Source organism: Orbicella faveolata, unplaced genomic scaffold (assembly GCF_042242905.1).
Source record: "Orbicella faveolata isolate gen_17 unplaced genomic scaffold, um_ofav_v1 contig_12, whole genome shotgun sequence".
NCBI lineage: Eukaryota > Metazoa > Cnidaria > Anthozoa > Scleractinia > Merulinidae > Orbicella > Orbicella faveolata.
In genome coordinates this window covers 17120495-17139895 of record NW_028301539.1, presented here as the reverse complement: position 1 = coordinate 17139895, position 19401 = coordinate 17120495, and the positions used below count along the sequence as shown (strand labels likewise).

The window sequence follows — 19401 nt, the reverse complement described above, 5'->3', positions numbered from 1 at the left end:
CCATTTTATCTGTTTTCATAAAGCTTTTCACGATAGGTTACCTGTCACATTAATCGATCTGATTTCTAAGAAACGGGCCACAAATTATTCAACCCAGACCTGCGCTTCTTTAATTGTTCCCCGCTTCAACACGCGTTACATGAAAGACTCTGTTGCGTTCAGAGGCCCAGTCCTGTGGAATGCAGTGACCAACAACTGTAGTGCCCTGACAAAAAATGTTCCATATCGTGACCTCAGGCTAAAGCTTAAATCTCTAGTTATTTTTAATGAATTCAGCTTTAAGATAACGTCTGCATCCACTTGTAATTTTAGAAAAGATGACTTTGCATATACTTAAAAACTTATGCTAACAATCTCTTATTGTATATATCGCTGACTTAAGTTCAAACGTTTTTTCTGTAAATACCCCTAGTTTTTAGTTTTTAGTTACTTAGCGATTAGTTAATTGCAAACGACCCCACAAGCTCAAGTAGCTTTAATACTCATCGTTTTAAAATAAAGGTTATCTATCTAATGGAGCCGACGCCAGTGGTGGTTAATTTACCTCAGGAAACAGTTTGGAGGTCTAGATTGGGAGATCTATACGTACAGCGTAATTCAGAATTATACGAGTCAGGCATAACTGGTAAAGAATGGAATAAACAGTCGCGATTTACCTCATTTAAGGTCATTCCCCAGTTTTGCATTGCGCATCCTTACTGCGCATAATTTATGGCGTCATTAGCGAGTGCTCGTGCACGCGCATATTGAAAACATGGCAGATTTGCCTTGATATCGAGCTCTGTCAGTTGAAAAATGGTTCTAGCCCACCAACGAACACGGGCACCCCAATTTTTTTTCCAGTCATTGTGATCAACCAATCGTAAGCTTTGCGTGAGAAAAGACTGATCTAATTTCTACTGCTGAAAATTGAATGAATAAGAAAAATAGCGGATACACTGTGGTCTTTTCTATTTTGCAGTCGGTAACCACGTCAAGAAATTTGGAAATCTTTAATCAAGGATTTAGCTTTCTGTCTGAATCAAACTTAAAATGTTTATTTGTGTCCGACACAATGTCTTGACTGTAGTTTAATGCGTGTTCTTATGAGTCTGGGCTCACAAAGATTTTACAATTACTGGGAATATGTTCTTATAATAAGCATTAAATAATGCCAAAATGGGGCATTTTCAATGCCTCACTGCTCCTTAGTGAGCATGGGCACCCCCTCCCCCTTTTATTTCAAAATTGTAGTTATCATATGACAAATATTCAGTGGACAAAGTTTGAACAAAAATCTATTCCAACTTTTATTTCAGAGGAATTACCTTAACATCCTTCGATATTCAAGAAAAAAGAAGAGAAATTGATTGAATCCTGATAGAATATGGCTATATCCATATTTACTTTCCTTGATTGTGTCGAATCCCGCTAAAAGCGTATTTGTTTGGTCTTAACCCAAAGCACAAGACCTTAGGTCTATCAGAACCACCTTAATTTTTCAAACGTTTAAGGTGGCTCTGAACCCTATGTACAGTTTTTTTTTAAACTTTGCCAAAAGTTGCGTCCTATCATTCTTATTTAATTTTGATAATGTAAAAAAAATCACCGTACCGTTTAGGAATTATAAGCCCCTAAAGCTGTAATTAAGGGTGTTTTTAGCACGTCATGGTAACCTAGTCTGTCGCGAAAATGATAACAACGTGTTCACAATGATTGGGTATTTTTGTGATACCATGATTGTAGCATCAAGTGATAAAGAGTGGTGAAAATGACAAATCAAATTCTAACTGCTGGAAACTGTTTTGAGCCACCTTAAACACCAAATTTCTATATTGCGCCCTTAAATCTCATCTGGAGCAATCTTACAATCATGAACTCATTACTTTAAAGTTCAAGATAAAATTTCTTCCTTTCGCTAAAATGGATAAACCAGAGCCTGCATTTCCTCCAGGCATACCCTCTAAATCATGAAATTTAAAATAGATAACCTAGCTGCCGGCCATGAAACACAGGTGGAAAGAAAACGTACCCTCCAGTGTCTTCCAGAGTCTGTTTTGCACCTTTTCTCCCTAGAAAGAATTTAGAAAGAATAGTAATGGAAAACACTCTCTATTCTCCTTGGTACCTCCTGAAAAAAAATTCAAAAGAATTACAACAAAAGATGCTTCATTCTTTATTTCAAAAATTAAGGTTTGAAATTGACTTCATAAGCTTACAGTCAGTTGTTTATTTGTATGGATCGCCCGGTAAACCAGGCCAAGATATTTCAATACAAAGAATGACTTACATAGGCGAAAAGGCCGAAATAAAAAAGAAAAAAAATGGTCTAAGGTAAAGGCATAAAGATGGTTAGAATTTTGGCTAACAGTAGCAAGTAGCATACCGTTCTATAAGTTTACTCCTGGCTTTCATCGCTGCTCTCAATTACCCTTACACGTTTTCATTTCTTACTATCACTTTCAAATTTGCTTTCACATTTACCAGGAGAAGTACTCTGCTGCGAATTTACATTTATGTTCTATACATTGAAGAGTTCACCCAAGCATACCAATTTAGAGCATAAGTATACACAATTTATATTTTACTTGAGTTGTGCAGAACTGAATTATAGCCGTCAAGTTAAGGGATTACGCCCGATTTTGGTACAACTCGGAAAAAAGCTGCACCGATATCTATTTTCACCGGCATGGTTTAAACGCGTGTAAAACCAAGGGAAGTTCAGAGATGTTATTTTTCCCTCACTTATAGCTTATAATGGCGCGTGTCTTGTTGATTAAAGCCTGGTTTTCATTAGCGACGCAAGCACAAGCGCGAGCACAAGCGCAAACACAATAATTCCTATTTCACCGTAAAACGACCTTGACGCAGGCATAAGCACAAGCGCATGCACAGGGTTTAAAATTTTTCCTTTTTCTTGTGCTTGTGTTTGCGTTTGCGCTTCCTATAAGTGAAAACGAAATACCACTCAGGAATAACCTAAGTACAAGGATATTTACCACACGTAGTTATATTTGGGCAATGGAAATACTGGATCCAGATTATCTCGCGCCTAAACAGTTTGGAAGGTTCGGATGATTTTGCTTAAGCTTGTGTTTGCGTCGAATTTCGTTTTCACTTGGGTAGTGAAAACCAGGCTTTGATTAAACCAGCGGTCCAATATCATAGTGAATAATTTAATTGGCACACGCCAGCCAGACTAATTGTTTGATTTGTTACACATCACTGCATCACTCAAGTTTAGATTCAGTAATTAAGTGAAAAATCTTTAACCGTACTTTGTTGTGTTATATCAAAAAGCAGCCCAGATAAATTGTAGTTTGCAGCATGCACGAGTCCTATAGTGCTTTCGATTCTTTGAAGTGTTTAATAACAGAAAAAAAAAGCATTGGTTTCTTTTTTTTTATTAACACACAACAAAACACTGCTGAAAACTACTTACAATTTAAACTTCTTCGTATAAAAATAATGCTAATACAATACTCAATGGTACACTGCTTACAATTTCTTTCTTTTTTTTTTTTTTCATCTTTTTAAAGTACAGACCAAGAAATAATTTATAAAAATTAACGCACAAGCGTTGGTGCATTTAAAAAAAAAAAAGCATTGATGCATTTAAATGTACCACGTGATTAGTTTGAAACTAAGTGTCGTCATCAATAAGGTTATTCTTATAGCAGGGAAACACTTGTGAGCGTCGTGGTCTACTGGTATTAGGTCAATCCACCAAGTTTGTTTGGTTAAACGCACACCAACAAACAAATTAAGAATATTTAACGTGCCGTAAAGTAATAATATAAAACTTTTCACCTTAATCAACGTGATATCGAGCCAAATTCTATAAATTTTATGTTAACAATTCCACCAGTAGCTTTAATGCTTACTATAACTACAACAGAATTGTTCACAGCAAGATGGAGGCAGCCATCGGCCGGGAAGGGATATTAAGTATAAATCATATGGCAAACGGAAAACGGCAGATTGGCATTCGGTATTGGCATGGTTCGGTATTTTTTAAAGAATTAATTTCATTGCAACCACATCTCGCAATACCGTGGTCACATTCTGTTGCCAGCATTGATCGTAGTCTCCTCAGTTTTGACGACGAAACCATTAATATTGATTTTAAAAGCCATTTAAACAAGAAGAAAGTAATGGAGGTAAACAACACTACTTTATTTGAGAGTTAAAACAACCAGAAAGACTGATCAAATTAATTTCCAGCTTCCAGTGATACACCAAAGTCTACAACAATGTTTATTCAGGTTTTTGGAAGGTTCCCATATGCATGTCACAGCCCTTCTCGACGCCCAAGATACTTTTTGGAGTAAAAAAGTCAGTTTATGAAAGATGTTCAGAAAAAGGAATCTTAAAGCGGAAGAACCACTTTGTCTCCTGTTTAATTAATATTGCGGTTTAACTCCACGCCACGGATCGGCGTTGCTCGCGCTGTCAAAGTTCACTCGCTTAGCCACCAGTGTAGCTGGCGGCATAGCTCTTGAATTGTGCGATTTTTGATACAAGCACCAAATTTTGTAGGATAATGTGTATTCCCAATCTGATCAATTCCTGATATAGTGCCAGACTCAATTTTTTAATTCCAGCTGGTTAGCGATAATCAGAGTTTTCACTCATTACACTCCCCCGCGGAGTTCTTGATGATGTTCTTTTTCGAGAATTAATTCATGTTTTTACCTTACGCTTTTACGTTATTAATGCACGTACGATTAGAATTCTTATTTCTTTCCTCCCTTTTTTTCTTCAAGTAGAGGTAATTTTCCCGCTAAAAATATTAAATGAATGAAGGTCCTAATTTGTATAAATCTGCTTTTTATCTTGCTGCCCTTTCTCTACATTTCTGTAACACTTTCTCTTGGTTCGGATGGTAGGAGGGGCATCTCATTCTAATTTGTTTCCATGCAATTGGATGCAAATACGCACAGCAAACATCATTGTTAGATAGATAAAACGGCGTGCTTCAACATATAAAGGAAGAAATGGCTTGATTTGAAAGTAATTGTTTTACTTAGCATAAATCTTGTCGAATTCGACAGAACCAAACAGAGCCAAACTTGATCACATATTTAAAAGGAAACTGTCTCGGCCAAAGAAGCTGCAATGCAAACGTACAGGAAGTATTTTCCAGACAACAGAAATGCCGCATTATGTTCCGCATAATGTAATAGTTCTCCATGGTCCCGATTTTATACCTTGTACCCCTTTTCTTATCTTGTCAGTTTGATATTTTTCTAGCTGCAAAGATTGATTGAAGAAGAACGCGCAGGCCTGGACAAGGCAAAGAAGACTGCTTATACCCTACAGAGAGGTTCGTTAATTCGGGATATTCTATTCCTGTATGTTGTCTTCTTATTTGTATTATTCGACTCACGGTAAAAAGACAAGTTCTGGCATTTACCTTTTTTCTTCATTTTTTTAATCTTTTTTAAAGCTTGGCGACATCCTAAAATACCCTGGTACATCATCTTTACCTTTCTCGTTCATTTCGAATGGATGAAAATAATAACCCTGAAAGCAATATGTCAAACATGAAAGACCGTCTTTGAGTACATTTCACCGAGAAGAGAGTTGAAAATACGACGCACAACGGAGTATTTTTGACGAACTTCAAGGTGTTTGGAAATGTGCTCAAACAGGAAAGACCATGTTTGAGCACATTTTCAAACAACGAGAAGAGAATTGAAAACACGACGCGCAGCGAAGTAGTTTTGATGAACATCGATGTGTTTGGAAATGCGGTCAAACACGATCTTGAGTGTTTGATATATCTTTTCAATCGAAACCAAAACTAAGGAGAAAACAGGGAAATAAAATCGTAAAAATCTATGCTAATTAAGATCAGATATCCAAGCACCGTCACCGTCATGATTTCCTTTGTTTGAACTTGATGAATTATGAATGAGTTTGAGAAAGATTTATCGAAGTAAAATAGAATACACGGTTTTAACATCCAAACCTGCGTGCAATGATCGAGGGGTGGGGGGGAGGTTAGGCTTTGAAAACAAAAACTGAATGAAAAGCAAAAATCTGCCAGGAACAATTGTCACACAGTAAAACCGCCCTCTCGTCCCTCTATTTTACACTTTATGGCTCATTTTGCGAGCCTTCATTAAGGCTTTGAACGAGAATATAGATCAAAATAAACATTAATTTCATTATTTACAGACATACATGCAAGGAGGCAGCGTGGCCGAGTGGTCAGCGTGTCGGACTCGTAATCCAGCGGTGCCAGGTTCGAGTCCCGCTCTGACCGCTACCTGGAATTGTTTCTCGGTAGCCCCAAGTTCAAATCCTCGGCCATGCTTGTAAATAGCCAACTGGTTTGCCTCCGGCCAGTTGGGATTCTTAACAATGTTATGTTCAATTTGAATTATTTGTTTCAGTTGTTTGCTCGGCCCCTCTAGCACCTGTGCTATAACACTGCCGAGGGTAAATAAAGGTTTTTTTTTTTCTTTTATGTATGCATCCATCCATCCATTCATTCATTCATTCATTCATTCATTCATTCATTCATCCATATTCTTTCTTTCTTTTCCTGTTCTTTCTTGACAGAGAAAACTCAAACCACATCGAGAAGTTCAGTCTGATGACAGGGCGCGTCGAGGCCACAATCAGCGTGAGCAGTTACACAGCTAGGAAGAATGGCTACCAATTGGACCTGGCCATTTACGAGCAGGGATTGTGGGTATTATGGGGTAGTACTGGAAACAGCGGAAAACTGTACGCATCCACAATTGATGTTTACAAAAACGTCATCACTCAAACTTGGACACTGCACACAGGTAAGCACATACTACATTCACCTCTCCGAACCTCCAAACAACGCCGTTCCGGGAAGTTTAATAATTTTCCTTGATATTCTTTGAACAAATGAATGCACACGGACATACATGTCATTCTCTTTGGTTTCTTGAGTCGATATTCACGAAAACCTACCGCTGCATATTATATATTTTCGACCCGGTTCCTCCTCTGACAAGGTAAGCGCTGAATTTTTCATTTTTTGTGATGAAGGAAGTAATAATTAAAGGTAATGATCTATTAACAGAACCACAGGAGTCTCCAGGCATGAATCATCGTTAGAAGGGCCATGCAAAGTTATTGCGGCAGGCAACCCTGAGCGTTTAAACTGTCTTAATTTCTCACTCTGAGCGCACCCTCAATACATAAAGAAGCAAAACACACAAAAACATTAGTACGAACTTCCTTAAACAAATTAAGGGTAAAAAGTTACCAGCGAGACAACGTCTGTAGTAATGACGTCTTGACGTCATCTGTAGTTTTACACGCACAATTATGGTATATTTTACACGTGCAATCATTGGTAGACATCCTTATAAAAACGTGGCCCACAAAAAAGTGCATGCAATTTATGTAATAAAGAGGGGTTCACTGTTCCATATAGGGGAGGCGCGGTGGCCTCATGGTTAGTGCGCTCGTCTCCGGATCGAGCGGTCCGGGTTCGAGTCCTAGCCGGGGACATTGCGTTGTGTTCTTGGGCAAGACACTTTACTCTCACAGTGCCTCTCTCCACCAGGTGTATAAATGGGTACCGGCAAACTTAATGCTGGGGGTAACCCTGCGATGGACTAGCATCCCATCCAGTGGGGAGTAGAAATACTCCTAGTCGCTTCATGCTACAGAAACCGGGATAAGCTCCGGCCTGATGGGCCACTTGGCTCGCATGCAGACTTTACCTTACCACTGCTCCGTATAACAAAGAGAATGATTGCGTCCGACTGAGCTGGCATGAGTACATATCTTTTTTGCCTTTGCACAGAACCAATGAACACGATGGGCAATGCTTTTGTGGTCTGTGGAGTGATCTACTGTATCGACGCCTATAACAGCAAGTCCACTACCATCAACTTTGCTTACGACACCAAGACAGCTAAAAAGTGGGTCCCCAACATACCCCTCACAAACCTGTATGCCTTCAACTCTATGGTGGATTACAACCCCAGAGAAAAAGTGCTGCACACTTGGGACAACAGGCGTCAAGTTACTTACTCCCTCACTTTTGAGGAGCAAGTTCCAAGTAAATAGAGGAACTGGCAAACATCGAATAGGGGAACATTTCTGATTGCTTGGCTATTTTGTAGAAGATGCATAAAAAAGGCAGCAATATTCAGTCACAATTTGAATTTTTATCAGGCGGTCCTGATTTAGTCATAAATATTGATATAACATCAACCATCTTTTTGCCGGAATTATTATATGTCAGTTTATTTCAAGTAGGTTTTTCAGAGGTTGCAACAGCAAATACGCGAAGAACACGTAGAGCTTCTAAATCTGTTTAATCTCATATCTGTCCTCACAGTCACGAAACGCTTTCGGCGTAAAGGTCTGTTCTTTTGAAGAAGGCCTACAAAGTAAGTAAAAGATAAAATGACTACATATATCGTCTAATAAAAAGATGAATTGTGAGTAGGGCATGAAGGCTAAAAGCTCGCTCGTCTTGCCGGATACCAAGGACATTAAATGCTTATAATGCTTTTAGTGCTGAATATAGAAATAAAATATGGGAAAAAATCTATGACATGTTGTTGTCACTTACTTGTCAACGGTAACCTTAATTTTTTATTGCTATTTGAAACTGGTGGCAAATTCTAGGAAACGTTTAGCTTTTACGCGAACGGTCATATTAATCAAATATTAATCAATGAGAATTAGTCACTGTAATTTTCAAGTACTTAGAATTGTCGCTTTAGTCACTAGTTGTGCTTCACGGTGTTAATTTATGACGTCATCGCCCAGTGAACAACCACAATGTTTTGCTATTTGCTGGCCCGATCTTTAGGTTTTATTTGCCTTCAATCGTGGAAAAAAGTGTTGACACATTTGGGCAAAACAAACGCTTTCTATCGGCGTCCTTCCGCAATTGAAAAAAACATCTTTTTTGTCGATAGCCAAACCCCCCCATCTCCCCCTTATCAATGTTGAAATACGCTCCGTGGACACTGTCACGTGGTTACAACAATGAAAAGGGGAGAGGGGGTCGAAATGTGAAAATTGGAGATTGAACTGAAAACTCACGCGTTCAACGAAACAGGTTTTTTTCGGGTAGTGTCTCAACTGCTTTTGTCCATGATTGTTGGTGTTGAATGAGGCTTGTGCCAAACCATAGTCTCCTCTACTAACTATGGCCAAACTGAAACTAACTTTGAACATAGTTACTAGAGGAGAATATCGAAAGCTACAATCTTGGACAAAATAAATGGAACATCTGGACCACCCCTCCCCCCATTTCAATGATGCCAAAATGGCGCGCTTTTGCTCCTGCGCGCCTTCATCATTGCTTTGGGGGAGATGGGGGATAATTGTTCCATTTTATTCTGTCCAAGATTGTCTGAGGACCACACTGGCGTTACAAGAAGCTATCTTTGCTATGCAGATCACATCTGATCTGTTGTCGCACGTTCGATAACCAAGGGAAAAGAACGTTAGCCGAAATAAAATCTGATGATCTCTGTGAGCGATTGAAGCAGAATTGAAATAAAATCACGACATGGTTTATTTTTGGTGTGTCATGTACTTTATTAATATGAAAATTGAATATGCATAAGTGCGTGTTGAAGCGTTGGCCAAAAGCAAAGTTATTTCTTTAGCCAAGCCGAATATATTTTTATTGTTGGTACTGCGCGCGCGGGAAATAAAAATATTAAACGTTGCACATCTCTGATTAAGCTCGCTTTCTTAGTTTTTCAGAATTTAATTTTGAATTGCGATCCTTTTAAAAGTACCTTATCGATACCTTCACAAGTCGATTTTTTGTTTTTTGCACCTCTGACGTGGTGGCAATATGTGGACGGCAATGGTGCACGTGGAGGGAGGGTTCATTGATGTGAGGGAGACAGAGTGAACTGATAGCAGTGCATTGGCACTGTTTGCCAGCAGATTTTACGACAAAAAAAAATAGATTTCAACTTACCCGCAGAAAGAAAAAAAACAAGAAAGAAAGAAAGAAAAACAGCAGACGAGGAGAATGGTCTGGAACCCGGGAGAGTTCTCACACTCCACCTTGACCCGCGATTTACGCGCTACTCCAGTGCGCCACGTAAGCCCTCACGCTTCCGTTCCATTATTTTTCTGAAAGCCTTAACTTTTCAGGCAGTTATTGGATATTTTCCTATTGAAGTATTTTCTTTCTGTAGAATAGTTTTCTTTATAAAAAAGAGTCTTGCACGATTTTTATCTACGTTGAAATCAAATTCAACGATTTACAAGTTTTTATTGACGATTTTTTACGGTTTAGCACGGTTTTGTAGCAGGGCAGTAAAATAATATTCTTAGCTTAGTTTCTATTTTATTGATCGCTTAAATCGTCAAAAACCGTTTTAAACCGTCCAAAAACCAACCTAAATCGTAGGAAATGTGTCGTAAACCGTCACTTAAACGTGTAAGCATCGTTTTAACATGGTGCAAGTGCCTATAGAGAACGGTAGTTTTATTGACTTCAGTCTTCCGTCATTACTTCGTATTATGGCAGTGATACGACTATTCACAGACTCGATAGTTTTATTGATCAACTCCTCTGAAATACGACAGATTGTTCTGTATTAAACATCTCGCTTAATGTGAAATTCGAAGTTGCCTTCAGGAATTTGTACCGAAACTCAGTGTTTCGTTCGGTATTCTTTTTTTTTCAATGGCATGTTTGTAGTGAGCTTTTCGAGCACTAATATGATTCGTTATTAATCGCAGTACTACTCTGGAAAGTTGGGGTTAGAATGACGCTTTTATTTATTCATTGTTATCGAAATACACTCTACTTGTAGTGCCTAAACTTAGGCTATCAGCGTTACCATTGAGTTCTGACGCGCGTGACTGCGACAGACACCACTTCCTTGTACTGCCGATAAATGTGTTGACATAATAGTTCCTAATTACTGGCTCCCTTTGTCTTGTCACGTTGAAACCTTAAGTACAATCTTGGACAAAATAAATGGAACATCTGGACCACCCCTCCCCCCATTTCAATGATGCCAAAATGGCGCGCTTTTGCTCCTGCGCGCCTTCATCATTGCTTTGGGGGGGGATGGGGGATAATTGTTCCATTTTATTCTGTCCAAGATTGTAGGTAGCATGTTCTCAGTCATTTGTCGCGCAAATTATTGATGCGACTGTATCCGGTGCGATAATGCAATTATTTTCTCTACTGAGCTAAGTACAAATAGAAATATTGTAGACCCTCCCATGGTTTCTGCTCAATGAAGAACCTTGAAATTATTAAACTAGGTTGGTGAGAATGCCAAATTTAAAACTTTACAACGTTGGGATAATTGTCACGCACGGATAAGCGTAATCGGCGAGGGAGGTGGGGAGAGGGGTGGGTGGCGCGAAGTTGTTTCTCCCACAGCATATAAAGCTATTAAAATTTCACGACTTACGGTATGCAGCGTTTTAATATTTACAATGCTTAGCCGAGTACTGTAAAATTTGGGACGTTGAATCGCACAAAGCCTTTTTGTTTTGCAGACGCAAGTATTGAGATCGAGCTTATCGTTGATGGCTTCGGCTATTCGCCGAATAAATTACTAACACGTTGAGATCTTAGCGCAGTTTGTTTACATTTATCTATTATCTAGCGGTAAACAGTTTACAAGCAGTTTACATCGTACTCTGATTTAAAGCTATGTAAGCGTACCTGCACTCGCTTTAGGGCTTTGAATAAGTCTGGCCAACGAGGACACACTTCTGAAAGAAACTTACCACGGTTTCGTAAGAAAATTTTATGTCGTGCAGCGTCACGTCAGCTTGAAACGATTGGCTAATTACTTTGGAATCCCGTCGATTTTTCAAACCACGGAAATTGGTTCGAAAAATCGAAGGTTCGAAAAAATGGAGAGCAAATTTTTCATAAATCCTCCCAAGAGAGAAAAACTGCCTCCCGATTAATTGGAAGTTTCGAAAAAATATGGAGTTTGAAAAATCGGAATTTTCACGGGAAGTCAAAAATGTTGTAGCATATTAGGAAAGATGACGTTTTGAGCGCTATATAGCCCTTCGTTAGAGAAAACTGTTTCCGTGATAGTCTTCGCTAAGGCGGGTTAGTTTACTTAAGAAACAGTTGGGAAGTTTAAATTGTAAATCCAGAGCGTAACTCTTGATGATAAACAAATAAGACATCGCGCATTGTTCAAGAAAGGAATAAATGATGACACTCGCAATTTGCTTCACTTAACATCTGCCCGTAAGGCATAACTATAAATGTACCTCAGGTTAATAAATTCATGAAGCTTGCCTGACTGAAGCGTGTCGACTGAATCTTTAAGCCACAATTTACACCATTTAATATCTTGACTGAATAAAAGTTTAGAAACAAGCACCTCTGAAAGCGTTTAGTCGTTATTACTGATGAGTCCTCGGATCTAGCAGCGTCTAGGTCTTCTCACGAAAATCAACACGAACTTGTTTTACGATCGGCTCATCCTTTATTATTTTGTCTAACTTTGGTATTGACTTCGACATGTGATGAACTGAAACTACTTTAATTATAAGAAATTAAGCTCTCAAAAGTTGATAATATGTTTAGATTTGAGATATTTTTCGCACGACGTATACAACTCGTTTAAGTGTGACATTGAAAATGTCAATATTTTGGTCTACTGAACTTAGTCAGTTAGTACAAATAATCTATGAATACAAAAGACCCTCTACAGTTTTTCTACTTTTCATATCAGCCACGAAGCGAAGCCAAGTGGTCGATATTGCTGAAAAAGACAAGTCAAAGGGGTCTAAAAGGTAAATGAGCCAAGTAGGTGAGTCGTAACTTGCAAAGTCGCAAAGTTACTAGCTTCCCAAAGTCGATCGGATTATTTTTATCCGCGCGTGTATAATTTGCGATGGTCAAGTTCATACCCCCGCCGGTATACAAACGTGCACGTGCAGGACGAAAAAACTTTCCGACTTAGAAGAACTGTACGGGTCCGCAAATGATCCCAGGACCGCAAATGATCCCGCACCGCAGATGATCCCTAAATTGGACCGCAAATGATCCCGGACAGGAAATGATCCCCGATAGGACCGCAAATGATCCCGACTAAAAAAACAGGAATGGCATGGATGGTGGAATGGTGTGGATAGGGAATTGGCGTACGTGAATACCGATGTTTTCATTAAAGCCATCTTATAATTATAATGGCTTACAACTTGCTTTTTTTTTTCTTCATACTGTCGACTAAATTTTGTTGCTAACTACGATGTTATGAATATCACCACTCAATCATCAAAACACGACTTGGCTTGCATTTCTTTGCAATTCTCCGTAAAATTATGATCAGTGCAACATACGCTACATATCCTCCTTTGCTAAACATTGATATTTCGGTGTTATAGTTAAATCACATTTTATCAGCCATTAATGCCACTCGTCTAAAGTTTTAAACTAAAATCTAACCATGAAGCAACTATTACAGAAGACGCTGTCCCCTGAGTAGACGCACAAGCCTATAACGCTTCATCACTCTGTAAAACACCTAGTGTGTAGCACTGGAAATTTGAACAAATTTATTTTGTAATTTTTCCTTGGTCGTATTTTGGCTTTAATTCCTCGGAAATGACTGCTTGAGTATTCTAAGAAGCCAAAATTCCAAGCTCTAGTTATGAAGTTCAGCTTCATGACCAAGCAAGGCCAAGGCTTGCGCTTCGTTTTCAATTAACTGTTTGATAGATGTTTGATACTATCGCCATCGGGATTTCGAGGATGTTGACAAGTATGTGTTTTTCTAAGACTTCTAATTCAATAGATCGTCTTCACGTGACGTGTTTTTATCCTCATCGGGCATAAGAGGCGGTATATTTATATCTGTTTACAATTAAAGTGCTTTTTGAATTTCAGGGTTATGGAGGTTGCGTGACACAAGGCTACGATCGAGTTTGTTGAAAAACATATACTTATCTCATGATTTTGAGCCTTTTTAGAAGTTATAGCAGTGCTTATGTAAATGCTTGTTTGTTTAGTACTGATAATCAGTCGCCTAGAAAGCCAAAGTAAGTTCCAGATGTTTACACTATATTCCGGCCGCCATGTTGGTGTACCACGGATGTACACCAACATGGCGTTTTCTTACTGGGCTCTGTAAATTTCTGACAAACATTTACGACGAATATCTGAAGTTTGGGAAACGCACAGGCCTAAAACTTGGAGAAGTGTCTTATTTAGTTATCTTCTATAGCGTACATCGCAATTTCTCAGCTTTTTCCGTTGGTTGGTTTTCGATTTATTGTATATTTTTTTTAAAGCGTGACAGTGAAAACTATCTGTACCCTTCGAAGAACAAAACAGCAACTGTGGAATATGTTTTTGTAAAATGATAAAACATGTTTTTTAGTTCATGGTTTTTGTACATGTTCTCACCGGCTTCCTCTGATATAAATCCATGCCATTCCTTATTTTAACGGTCCAATATGGGGATCATTTCCGGTCCGGGATCATTTGCGGTTCAATTTGGGGATCATTTGCGGTCCTGGGATCATTTGCGGACCCGTACAGTTGTAAACCACCAATCAGTGAACCAAGTGCGTTTCGTACTTTCTAGCAAGATACAATTCAAGATATGTTACAGGGAAGAGTGCCGGAAACTGTAGCCGAAAGATGTTCGTAATCATGTGATCATTTTGTTTGAATCCGCGGCTGAAACAAACGGTGCGTGAAACGGCCTGCAAAAAAAGCCATTTCAACACACGTCTGGGATCAGTAGTATAAAACAGGAAAGACTGTTTTTGACCACATTTCTGAACACGGGGAAGAGAGTTGAAAATACGATGCGCAGCGGAGTATTTTTGTAAACGTCGAGATGTTTGGAAATGTAGTTAAACACTGTTTTGAGTGTTTGATATATCTTCTCAATCGAAACTAAAACTAAGGAGGAAACGGAGAAATAAAGTCGTAAAAATCTATATATATATGTTAATTAAGGTCAGATATTTAAACACCGTCATGGTGACGATTTCCTTGGTTTAAACTTGATAAGTTATTAATGAGTTTGAGAACAATATGCCATCAATTAATATTTCATTAATATAATTGTTCGCGTAACTAGACTGCCAGAATTTTGTTAGAAATTTGCCAACAGTTTCATTTAACAATAAAAGTTTTCTTAAAACCCTGACTGTTCAGTTAACAGAACTCGTTCACAAGTACGTGTGACCACAATTTATTACAGATTTTCTCCCATATTTTATTTTCGCATTCAGCACTAAAAGCATTTTAAGCATTTCATTTCCTTGGCACCTACAAAATTAGACAGATGTCTCAGTTAAAGAAGAGTGAGTTCTCCCTCAGGCCGTCATACCGTACCCTTATTCATGATTCACCTTTGTCTCAGACAATATATGTAGTCATTTTCTCTTACGTTTCGCAATCGTTCTCAGAGAGTTACAAATTCTGCGCCTTGTTCTTTCCGCAATATGATATTGAGATTTTCGAAAATCTATTTGAAGTCAACGAAATAACCTTAATCGTGATAATAGATAGTTGATGTTGTTTAGATCTTCATGAATACAGAAACCGTCTAATAAAAGTACTCAACTAAACTTTTTGTTTTCAATGCATCGTCTACAAAATTGCAAAGCAATCAGCAATGTTCCCTGTTTTGGTGTTTGTCAGTTCCTCTATTTACTTGGAACTTGTTCCAAAAGTAAGAGAGTGAGTAACTTGACGTCTGTAGTCCCAAGCGTACAGCACTTTTTCTTCTGGGTTGTAGTTCACCATGTAGCTGACGCCGGAGACCCGTTCGTACTGCATGTTGGGGTTCCACTGTTTGCCTGTTTTTGTGTTGTAAGCAAAGTTGATGATAGTGGTCTTGGCGCTACTGGCATCGATACAGTAGATCACTCCACAAACTACAAAGGCATTGGCTATCGAGGTCATTGTTTCTGTGCAAAAATATGTAACCTTGAATTAAGTTGGATTCAGTGCTTCACTTGATTAAATAAACTGTCGCATCTTGCGTGTGAATTATGGATGACGTCGTGGTTACTACCGTCTTTGTCTTGTTGTATTTCTTATTTTTAGATTTTTTTTTTTTTTTTTTTTTTTAAGGGAGCTTGCTCTAATGCTTCGTGTGCTTACTGCACACTCAATTTAGGTGGCTACGTAATGTACTGAGCCAAAACTTCGCTTGGGGTTTTTAAGGATCATGCATGCCTGGTGACCCTGTGTTCTGCAAATAGATCATCACCCTCATTGATTTATACTACACATACTATTCTCGACTTTTCTTCCCTACTTGGAGAAGCAATCAAAAATCTCTAATATGCAGCGACATTATTTCGTAAATATTGAGTTAAACAACAGAAGAGAAATATTCCTAGACTCCGAGTGTCTCCGCACACCCATATATTCAAAAGAAGATCAGTGCACATTATATATATATATATATATATATATATATATTTTTTTTTTTTTTTTTTTTTTTTTTTTCAGTGCACATTATAATTACTCCGCTTCTAGGTGCGGCGTAATTTGGAGTTTGGATAGACCTGTCTTGACAGACAGGTAGCAGAAGCACTCTTTCATGACGGTCAGCGTTTTAAGTGGTGATTAAAGTATGTGCTTACCTGTGTTCAGTGTCCAAGTGTGAGTTATGACGTTTTTGTAAACATCAATTTTGGATGCGTACATTTTCCCGTTGTTTCCAATACTACCCCATAATACCCACAATCCCTGCTCGTCAACACCTAGGTCCATACCACTGTTAATTTTGTTGTCCCAAGCGTAGCTGTTCTTTCTAGCTGTGAAACCGCTCAAGCTGATTGTGGCCTCGACTCGCTCTGTGCGCAGACTGTACTTGTCGATATAGGGCGAATTTTCTCTGTCACGATGAAAAAGAACAGGTAATAGAAGGAATGAAGCTATTCAAGGGTACTGCTCCCAGGATTGAAAAATGCTTCATTTGTTTTAATGGTTTTGGTTTTGTTTTGTAACTTACGTTAAAATAAGAAAGATCAGAAAGCGAGTTTTGAAACCTGTCGGCTTCATGAAATGTCTACAATCAGGACACCTAAAATAGTTAACAATTGTTCCACTAGCGCTGTTGGACGAGACTCGTTGAGTCGCCTGGCATTTATCTCATATCCAGACCGACTGGAATAATTTTTGGATTAAAAACGCCCCCAAAAGATACAAAACTAAAATATAAGCAAAAACACCCCCAAAAATTTCGCGCAGGCATGGCTCAATTGCTCATATGCCATGATGGCTAAGCCAATGAAAACTCTTGGATTGCATTATCCAATGATCCAGTGTATAAAATAACCACCTGTTATAGTAGACATATGGTCCATATACCATTGCCCCAGTTCCGTCCCAGTTGTAAGGCAGAATGTACGTCTTGCGAGTCACGCCTGCTTTGAACTTGTCCATGTTTTCAAATTCTTCAACGACATTTCTCCCGGTTTGTCCCTCCATAGTGAATACGGTCTCAGTACCCATGATTCCTAGCGGGTCTTTCATCCAGGCTCCAGCAGGCTGCTCCCGAGCATTGTGAATGACAGGTTTACCAACAGACTTGATATTAGTACAGCTATCTGCAAGGAATCAATAAACAAAGACATCTATATGCTATCACATTATAAACCAGAATAAAGCCTGATCACATTGAATTTATCCAGTTGCAAGAGGAGGAGCATCAAAACTACGCAAAGATTAATTAGAGTGAAAATATTGCTGCGTAACGCATTTTACAAGTGGAATAAAGATGAAACATAAAACAGTTATCTCAGTGTAAGTTTCTGTAATCGATTAAAGGTTCTCTACACAGGAAGAAGTGAAAAATTCTTGATGTAAAATGACGTCATCGCCACCATGACCTTCTTTAATTTTGGTTATGTTATCCAACATGGCCGCCACGCCGTTGTCACATGATTCTTTCGGGATTGATTTCAAAATTATCGAAAGCGGAAGGAGTTCGCGAGATCTTACTCGCAGCCGACTCTGTCTGTCTCTGTTCCCAGCTCACCCTCTAATTATCTCACCCACGTTATCATTTACGTTTTCGGCATAGCAAAACTGCAACTTGTATTTTCACAGGGATTTTTTTTTTCTTTTATCCAAATGTAAAGAAAAAGCAAGATGACGGACCGAAGTCCAAACTGGTGTAGGATTTCGGAAAAATAAATTTAAGGATAAATACTATCGCTTATCACTCCCCCCTTAATTTGAGTCGAAAAATGCAACAAAGAAGGGGAATAACAATATTGCAGCAAATTAAATGGACTGAAGTTTGTTGCTTTTTGCTCTCGATGCATGCTTGTGCCAATCCTCTCGGGAAACTTGCGCAACTGTAACTAAGCATTAAGATTAAAATTATAATCGCTGGTTTCTTTTCAGACTTTGCCGTTTGAGCATTACGTTCAGTGAATTATAGAACTATCCATTACCTTTGATAATTTCATGTTAGTTTCATAATTTTATTTTACTAATCGGTTTGCCGTGCAATTTTGGCACTTGAACTTTTTCCCTGTTTAATTTTTCTGTCAGTCGAAACACATAGTCACATATCTGACATATCTTTATACACTGACAAATTTCTCAGTCTCGGATTAGAGAATCTCTTCGATTTTTCTGTGCGCTCTACTGTGGAGATTGATTTGGCTAAAACATCATCAATTATAATCTATCAAATATTTTCGCTCGCACAAGACTGGTCTAAGCGTGTCACGTGACTAAATATGTCCCAGCTAAAACTGGAGAATATCCGAGTGATATTAATATTTGAAGGATAATAAATACAGCAGCCCCTTTTTGACTTAAAAATATGCTCCAATATTTGTCCTTAGACATTGTCTGTTCCTTGAAGCTCACAGTTTTCCTCGAACTTCGCTCGCGGAGAACTGTTCGCTTTTCGGAATATCTGAGCATACTTTCGCGCCGCATTTAACAAACCTCTCTGTAGGATGTAAACACTCTCCTTCGCCTTGTCCAGTTCTGCGTGCTCGTTGGCGATCATTTTGAGCAGCTGCAATGATGTGAAATAAGATAGACATGAAAACAGTCAAGGCAAAATATAGTACGTTAGGTTAATATAACTGAGCGCGTACTTAACCGAACTAATTAAGTGTGGTGAGACTGTGTAAGTTACATGGAAAGCTAAAGAAATGTCGTCTTCCGCTCCGTAAAGCACTTTATTTAATTACAGCTAGGGAAATATGTGATATTATTAAAAGTATTACTTTGTGTCCGCCTAAAACGTACGCATTTAAGCTAATCATTTCATGTACTTAAACTTACATGTGCCTTTGCGAACTCAACGGCGAGGTCCTGAACTGACAGCTTGGTTGATTGATTCGGATTATGGGAAGAAGCAGCGCGCTTGGTTTGTGTGGCACTTACCGAGGAAGTGTTGAGCACTTCACTTGGTTGAAACAAATATATTCAGCAAGTTACAATTCATGAAGAAA

At 38.6% G+C, this 19401-nt stretch overlaps 2 protein-coding genes across 2 annotated transcripts; one reads left to right on the top strand and one right to left on the bottom strand.

Annotated features, from left to right (window-relative positions):
- The first annotated feature begins 6583 nt into the window (after positions 1–6583).
- LOC149116901 (myocilin-like) lies at positions 6584–8043 on the top strand. The gene is made up of 2 exons (XM_089280520.1): positions 6584–6779; positions 7778–8043. Exons 1-2 carry the CDS (start codon positions 6584–6586, stop codon positions 8041–8043), a joined length of 462 nt encoding a protein of 153 aa, XP_089136646.1.
- A 7111-nt stretch (positions 8044–15154) lies between these two features.
- LOC110060145 (olfactomedin-like protein 2A) lies at positions 15155–19401 on the bottom strand. Its single transcript, XM_089282582.1, has 5 exons — positions 19232–19401; positions 18887–18959; positions 17262–17529; positions 16561–16814; positions 15155–15876 (listed from the first exon to the last, which is right to left on the bottom strand). Exons 2-5 carry the CDS (start codon positions 18948–18950, stop codon positions 15617–15619), a joined length of 846 nt encoding a protein of 281 aa, XP_089138708.1. The 5' UTR covers positions 18951–18959; positions 19232–19401; the 3' UTR covers positions 15155–15616.

Bases quoted from the DNA above. Each gene is read 5' to 3' on its own strand.
- LOC110060145 (XM_089282582.1), bottom strand. From the start codon at position 18,950: ATGATCGCCAACGAGCACGCAGAACTGGACAAGGCGAAGGAGAGTGTT. The intron at 16,815-17,261 runs GTGGTTATTTTA...TCATCGTGACAG, and splicing joins CCATATGTCTACTATAACAG to AGAAAATTCGCCCTATATCG. The intron at 15,877-16,560 runs GTAAGCACATAC...ATTTTTGCACAG, and splicing joins CACTTGGACACTGAACACAG to AAACAATGACCTCGATAGCC.
- LOC149116901 (XM_089280520.1), top strand. From the start codon at position 6,584: ATGACAGGGCGCGTCGAGGCCACAATCAGCGTGAGCAGTTACACAGCT. The intron at 6,780-7,777 runs GTAAGCACATAC...GCCTTTGCACAG, and splicing joins AACTTGGACACTGCACACAG to AACCAATGAACACGATGGGC.